Source organism: Trachymyrmex septentrionalis, unplaced genomic scaffold (genome assembly GCF_001594115.1).
Source record: "Trachymyrmex septentrionalis isolate Tsep2-gDNA-1 unplaced genomic scaffold, Tsep1.0 scaffold123, whole genome shotgun sequence".
NCBI classification, from domain to species: Eukaryota; Metazoa; Arthropoda; class Insecta; order Hymenoptera; family Formicidae; genus Trachymyrmex; species Trachymyrmex septentrionalis.
This window is the reverse complement of record NW_017304363.1, coordinates 16519-24690: the sequence shown is the minus strand read 5'-3', so window position 1 is coordinate 24690 and position 8172 is coordinate 16519. Positions and strand designations below refer to the sequence as shown.

At 31.9% G+C, this 8172-nt stretch overlaps 2 protein-coding genes across 4 annotated transcripts in view; one reads left to right on the top strand and one right to left on the bottom strand.

Annotated features, from left to right (window-relative positions):
* Positions 1-2234: 2234 nt before the first annotated feature.
* On the top strand, positions 2235-4991 carry LOC108755399 (eukaryotic translation initiation factor 3 subunit L). Its single transcript, XM_018498357.1, has 3 exons — positions 2235-2350; positions 2465-3925; positions 4539-4991. Exons 1-3 carry the CDS (start codon positions 2330-2332, stop codon positions 4671-4673), a joined length of 1617 nt encoding a protein of 538 aa, XP_018353859.1. The 5' UTR covers positions 2235-2329; the 3' UTR covers positions 4674-4991.
* A 310-nt stretch (positions 4992-5301) lies between these two features.
* LOC108755571 (ATPase family AAA domain-containing protein 5) overlaps positions 5302-8172 on the bottom strand; it is a 12288-nt gene continuing 9417 nt past the window's right edge. For all 3 annotated transcript variants that reach the window (XM_018498666.1, XM_018498675.1, XM_018498657.1), the window contains 3 exons: positions 6888-8019; positions 6325-6739; positions 5302-6089 (listed from right to left, as the gene is read on the bottom strand). In XM_018498666.1, coding sequence (XP_018354168.1) covers positions 5337-6089; positions 6325-6739; positions 6888-8019 — 2300 coding nt within the window. In that variant the 3' untranslated portion in view covers positions 5302-5336. The remainder of the gene's footprint in view (positions 6090-6324; positions 6740-6887; positions 8020-8172) is intronic.

Below are 8172 nucleotides of genomic sequence, written 5' to 3'. Positions count from 1 at the left end.
TTATTTATTTATTTATTATTTATTTATTTCTCTGTTTGTGGGGCCCTGAATGTTCGAGTGTGAATGGCGCGTTTTACAATATTGTATTTTAAACGAGTGTGAATGTGGTCGCTATTTACATTATTATTTTTAAATTTTTAAATTTTATATGGATTGCTCACACCGCGCGCGCTCCTCCGGGACTTTTATTCTTTGACCATTTATCTGTGATATCCCGGGGGAGCAACGGTACAACTGTGATGATATACCTCCCCGGCCTGCGAACCGGGGAGGTATAATTATTGTGATTCGCTCAGGCTGGAGGGCTTGCCCCCCAGCCTTTAGTTGTAACGCCCATGCGGGGGGGGCCTTTGTCCCCTGCAATGAAGTATATTTATTTATGCGCGCGGCATAGCCGCATAATTCTGTATTACCCCAGAGGGGCAATGTCCCTCTGGGGAAGTTTGCTGAATATTAAAGTGAGTTTTATCTTTATACTGCTTTGAAATATCTCCCTTTAAGCACTTGTCATTGGGTGCATTCAGAACAACCGCTCACTGAGCGCTCAATGAGCTCTTTCATCTGATTAGGCATATTCCGCTAGAACTAAAAATATAGAACCAAAGTACAAAAGCTCACTGAGCGCTCAGGGTGTACCATTTTTGGGTGTACCCACTATGTTAGCGACAAATTAATCTCGATTTATGTCAATTCGCGTAAAAACAACTATCAGTAACTCTGAATGCTACAGAAAAAATGAATAAGAACATATCATCAGTGATTGGAAGTAAGATTATGGAAGCAGGAATATTGGTTGATAAGCTCAAACAGAAAAATTATGCACAAAAATACTGATTGAAGATAAAGTTATTTTTGAGATTAAAACAAACTTTTTTTTTGGTATTATAGTTATTATGTAATATCACATTTTTATGTATGTTAAATTTAAAATGACAAATAATTTCAGTGATATTCTTGATTGTTTGCAGTATTTTTTATTTTTATTTTATTTGTTTAAAATTATTCTATGTTATTATTGATCATCATTTTATGTGAATTATCAGTATTTTTCTTTTCTTGTTATAGATGTGACAATTTATAATAAATGTTGTATATCTTAAAAATTTATATTGAATAAATATTTTATTTTTCTTGATTAATGACATGTATATTTTTATTGCTTGTAATTAATCTTTTATGTTTCTTACAATTAAAAAATTAAACACAATTATTTTGTCACAAATTTTATTTTTATTACCAAACCGCTTTAATATTGGTTGCGTTCAACAGACTCAACAGTTGAGTAAGCGCTTGCTGTTATTGATGTATTCTTTTAGATCATTCAATCAGCATTTTAGATTTGGAAGAATACATCAATAGCAAGCGAGTGCTTACTCAACTGTTGAGTTCGCTAAACACAGCCATTAAAAACATACACATATTCAAACTTTCACTTTTGAAATCTTAAGTAGCTATAATGGTCAATTCATTCTGTATAAGTTGTATGTATATCATGATCAGAAATAATATTAAAAACTTTATCTCTCAGCTCTGGTGAAAATTTTTCTCAGAATTTTTTATATAATTTTTCAAAATTTTTATATAATTTTTCAGAATTTTTAAAAATTTTATAACTTTCTAACATTTTTTATATAAATTGAAACATTTCTCCAAAAATCTATATCTTTTCTTTTATATATCTAATTTTTATATATGTCAATAATAAATTATGAAATATCGTAAGATTTCCAAAATTGTAAGTATAATTTCTAATAAAATGTTATAAAATCTAAAAAATTCGAAAACATTTTTTAAAAATTATGAGATGAGAAAATTCAGAATATTTTAGAATTTAGTTGTATGAAAAATTCTGATATAAACTTCCCGAATATTTCTTAGTATTTCTGAAAAATTCCAATTCGTATAAAAATTCTGAGAAAAATTTTCACCAGGGAGGCCTTAGCTCGGATTCTCATACAGACAACAGCGCTTTAACATAGTGCGCTGATTGGTGAAATAATTGTTGTAGAGGTAAAATTTACCTCCATTATCCGTTTTTTTTTTGGTGTCAAAACGCTATTATCCGTATGAGGATGCTTACGCACATTAGAAGGAATAAAGAATTAGGAATAAAGAATACATTTTAACCTATCAAAAATCAGATACATCGGATGTAGCTCGGTTGAAAATGCTAGAACTATTAAATTTTTTAATAAGTTTTGGAACGCAATATGATAAAGCTAGCCCTCTGTCCGAATAATCGTGAACTGCATAGCTGACTCGTGGTCATGCCGTATTTGACGAGGAGAGGTTAGGTTTCTCTCTTTCGTTACATTTATTTCCAGCAGAAATGTACGACGATTATAACGAGGTACATCCATATTTTGCTTATTTTTCATTTCACAATGTCAAAATCTCAAAGTATTCTCAATTTTAACTTTTATTCGTGTTCGATCTAATTTAATGTACACACATTTCTCTTCAGTATGACGCCTACGACGACTACGGGCCGCCAGACGCGCACGATCAGTTCGATCGACCAAGCTACCGGCAAGTGCCCGAAGTGGTTCGCAATTTCTTAGTATTCCTGCGCAATTGTATCAACGAGGGTATGATCTTTGAGATCCAGAACTTGTATGAGAATTCGTTCCCTAAGATCTCCGAGCAGCTATTTGATAAGTCGCCATGGCCGGACGCCTCGACAATTGCCCACATTGTTGACAATGATGCAGTATTTCTTACTCTCTACAAGGAGCTTTATTATCGTCACATATATGCGCGCATGCAGGGTCCTACACTGGAGCAGCGTCTTAACTCCTTCTACAATTACTGCGATCTTTTTAATTATATTCTACATCCTGATACTCCAGTACAGCTGGAACTGCCCGATCAATGGTTGTGGGAGCTCATTGACGAATTTGTCTACCAGTTTCAGTCTTTTGCTCAGTATCGTGCCAATCTGTCCAATAAGACACCAGATGAGATCGAGAATCTAAATGCACATAATAAAATCTGGGATGTTCTATGTGTATTAAATGTCTTGCATTATCTGGTTGACAAGTCAAAGATAAAGAGCCAGTTGGAAGTATATGCGAGCGGTGGTGATCCGGATTCTGTAGCTGGTGCCTTTGGCAGGCATTCCTTGTACAAGATGCTTGGCTACTTCTCGCTCGTCGGTCTTCTGAGACTGCATTCTCTATTAGGTGATTATTATCAGGCCATCAAGGTCTTGGAAAATGTAGAGCTGTACAAGAAAAGTGCGTATTCCCATGTACCTGGTTGTCAGATTTCGACAGCATACTATGTGGGTTTTGCATACATGATGATGCGCCGTTATGCAGATGCAATCAGAACGTTCTCTGGTATTCTGTTGTACATTCAACGTACAAAGCAATTATTTGCCACCCGTAGCTACCAAAATGATCAGATCAACAAGCAGACTGAACAAATGTATCATCTGCTTGCCATATGTCTGGTTCTACATCCACAGTGTATAGATGAAGGCCTGCAGCAGGCTCTGCGAGATAAGAATTACCATGAAAAAATGTACAAGATGCAGTATGGCGATCTTACTGAATTTGAAAATTGTTTTGTGTTTGCATGTCCCAAATTTCTATCCCTTACGCCACCGAATCCAGATAATCCTACTGAAGATTATGTCCGTGAAGCCATCAAACATCAAACGCAAGTATTCATGGATGAAGTGGTCCAACAAAAAATGTTGCCGACGATTCGTTCATATTTGAAACTCTATACGACATTGCCACTAAGTAAATTGGCCACATTTATGGGAAACAATACTAGATCCGATATTGAGGGATGGGATCTCGACAAGGAAGTCAATGCATTAACAATTCATTTATTATGCTTCAAGCACAAGATGAAAAATATTGTTTGGACAAAAGGCACATCAGGACTAGATGGAAAATTCCAATCTGGTTCTGAGGTAATTATTTTATTTGTATTTTTATTATATTTTATTTATATTTCAAAAATATAATTTATAAAACTTATCTAAATATCTAGTATTTTCATATATTTTATGTTTTTTTCAACAACTTATTTTCCTTATAAATAAAATATATAATAAGTTATATTTTGAAGAAATTTGATTTTTGCTTGCCACAGATCAAAATACAATTAACTTATATTTAATTTATTCTCCATTGTTACTATTTAAGTTGATGAAATTATAAAAGTAGATGCATATTAAAATATTCACGACTCGATAAATTTATTGTATAGTATACCAGGAAGGTATACTATAGTACGATGACATCGATGTTACATTACTACTCTTAGATGATCGAATTCTGTTAACGTTTTACATGCGAGCGTTGATAAGGATTCGAAATAGGATCGAAAGGTCTATGATTATAATTATGTTAATTTAAATAAATCAATCTTTACATTGTCATCCTGTGTTAGCTTGAATAGGCATTATTTAATTATATTGATTTATCTCGAGCTTTAATACTTAGTTTATCAATTACATTTAAAATATTAGTTTATCAATTATATGTTAAAATATTCACGAAAATCGTTTCTTTTTCTTTCAGTTGGATTTCTATATCGATCATGACATGATTCACATCGCCGATACGAAGGTAGCGCATCGTTATGGAGACTTTTTTATTCGCAAAATATTGAAGTTTGAAGAATTGAATCGCAAGTTGCATCATATAAAAATCTAACTGTATATTATTATGCAATTATTAAACATCTTGACAGTACGTTCGCAAAAGAGGAATAAAATTTTCAAAAATAAATATTTATTTTTATTAACACTTGTCATAGATATTCCAGAGACCATTATAATAAAGTGTATATAATTCATGTTTGGCAGTATATTGTAATGCGCAATCAAAAATCTACATTTATATTCAGTGTTTTATGATTTTTTATATACAGTGGGCAAATAAAATTGTTTTTAGTGCTAAACATGCGAAAAAAAAATAATATACCTGTGAAAAATCAACTTTTGCGAACACATAATACATTTCCTTTGTCACTATAGTTATTTTTAATGCAACTTTTTATATATATCCAACTTTTTATAGATGCCAATATACCTGTATTTCTGAAATTTAATAAACATAATTACTAAAGAGAAAGGAAAATCATCGCAAAAAAAATAGCAATATTACATATATTTTATATCCAACAAGCAACAAAATGTATTAAGACATTATATACACATAATTTTGTAATTAAACATAAATAACATATCAAAACTCTAAAATATTGATAAATTGATAAATATTGATATTGATAAATTGATTGCAATTTATAGCAATGTTAAAATTCAGCAAAACTGTTGTGTATAAAAATATATATAGGTTTCTCTTGAGTATCAATCAATAGTGATGTTTTTTTTGTATGGATGCAGTTTTATTTCCTTCCTCTTGTAACATTCTACATGCTGCAGCTAAGATATTTGGTTTCATCGACGCACTCGGCACTTTTAGACTGTGCAGATAATGGAAAAATCGATTGCCTCTTTTGTAATTTGTACTCGAGCGAGATTCTTCTGCGCGGCATATTGTTCGTGCAGTTGGAAGATAATCTAACGCCATGGTTCGTCGATCTAAACATGTAGATGTGACGTGCGATAGCGCTAAATCCACTCCTTGTTTTAACTGCTTCCTCAGAATAATGTAACTTTGATTTTGCACATGCTCGTTTGTATCAAAGTTTTTATAAAGTATTTGGCTGTTTATAAAATCTGCTATATCCGCGTTCAAATCGTGTAAGGCAGAATAGAAAGACATATTTTCAGCTAAGGATAAATTAGGTTGCGTTTTCTCCTCTGACATGTCTAATGTCGTATCTTCGACATCAATTAAAGACGACATTAGAGATAAACTGTCCAAATCTTCCGCTAAATTATTCAATATATATGTATCATTAGAGTTTTTTGTATTTGTAGTTTTCTTTGTCTTGTGCCTCTTATTTAGCTTAATTGCAGGTTTGTATAAATAGCGTTGCATGTCCTGCCAAAACAATGACTTTACAATCATTGATTGTTGTGACAATACCGGTAGACCAGACAATAGTAAATATTGCAACTGCAGCAATGCCTGTCTTAAGTCACCTTCTTGCAGTAATTTCTAAACAATAAAATAAATTTATTTGCTTGATTTAATAATAAGAGTACGGAAAATTGTATAACTTGCGCAACTTCAATAGAATAGTTGAATTTTAAACATTATGATTTTTACATATAATTTCCAAATTTTCCTTTTAATATAATAAATAATTAATAAAAAAAAATTATTAATTAAATAATTAATAAAAAAAACTTCTTTAGAATAAATTTTATATTATAATTTAAAGATCACTTACCCTTAAGCAATTAGGCGGAATCCTGTAACCTGTCTCTGCAAGCGCAATTAATTCCAATAAGGTAGACACTCTGTTACCACTAACTTTATGAAAGTAAACTTTGTTTTGTTGTGGTGCCATTTTGTTTAAATGAGGACACGTGTTCCTACATGTCATAACAATTGGTCGTTTGGTGTTCGATGCTAATTGATATGCGGCAGAAACAAATCCTTCATCCTCTTCAAAAACAAGATCAATATCTTCCAAAAGAATTAATGAATTTTGCGATATCTTTGAGGTTTCGTCTTCATTTGTGATTCGTTCGAATAGAGATTTATGTTTACTTTTTTTAATTCTATGCGACTTTGTGGCTTCCTCTAATTCTTTTAAGATTCTCTTTCCAGTCCGTTTGGAAGATGCATTTACTTCAATTACGCTATAAAAGTAAAACTTCAATTTACTTTGAATAAGCTAACGTGTAAAAACGAGACTTTGAATAAGAAATAACGTGTCTGAATTTATTTCAATATAATTTAAAGATTATTTTGTATATATAATATTTTCTTTGAGTCATGATTACCAACCTGTAGCCAAGTTCCTCCGCTATCGCATATACGCTTGCGCTTTTTCCACTGCCATGTGGCCCTAATAAGACAGCAATCTGATTATTTTCAATGTTGAACGAGGAACTGCAATCTGAGGAATAAAACTCATCACCACTACTGTCATCGTTCTCTTTTGTTAAAGATGTTCTCCAGCCACTCAACCAATCTTTTAGCTTACTCGCACTTTCTTCATTTCCAACTATCTCTTGCGCGCTCATCGGTTTATATTTGTATGTCCATGCGCAATTGTGCGATTGCTTTTCCTCGGTTTCAACATTCTTTGTTAACATTCTCTTTCGTTCATGCGCTCGCGTTTTTTTACCTTCTGGAGATGGCGATTTCTTCTCCAAATCCCCCTTAATTGTTGATATAGTCTCCCACATTCTTCGAACATCTGGATAAAGTTTCTCAATTTCTAATAACACTTGCTCCACATTTTCTTTCACAGGTCCTTTAATAGTTTTAATCATTTTTGATGTTTCCCTACAATTAGTAATATATTTATAATTACTAATATCTATCGAAGGCAAATATTGTTTCTTGATTTTCATTGAAAATTTGTGTTCTATTTCAGATCTGATCGAGTCTGATTCATCTTCTAATTGTGTAATATGACTGATAGTAGGAAATGGTAATATAGGTATGCCGTTATTTACTTTATGGTCTGTATTTTTGTTTTCTACATCGATTATATCCGATTGTAGGAATAAACGTCTTGCTGCTGTGACTGTTGGATCTGTTTTATGTCGTTTAATGAATAAAGGTGCCAGTTTTTCATTCGGTTTTCTTTTCAGAATATTCTTATTGCTAATCTTGCATTCGGAATTATCAACTATTTCACTCATTTCATTAATCTTCTGTTCTTTTTTATTAACTCTGCTTGATTTTTTAAAATCAGTATTTCCATTACAAGCATCTTTGACAATATTTGAAATGTTGCTATCTTTTACTATTAATTCTTTTCTTTCCTTGTTTTGCTCTTTCATTTTAAGATATTGATTATGATTCTTCGTATAGACTTCATTATTATCTATATTTACAGACTTTCCAGATTTACTCGAAGCACTAAACTTTGATTTGCTTCTTGGTGAAAACAATTCGTCATCGGTATCTGCAAGTAAATTATAAATGTTAATTTTAGTGTTATTAAAGCTAGATACTCGTTTGAAAGAGTATTAAAATCAGCGATCAAAGTGTGAAAAAACAATCATTGCCATCAACCAATAAATATTGGGAGACTCAATTATGTTTTACATCATATATA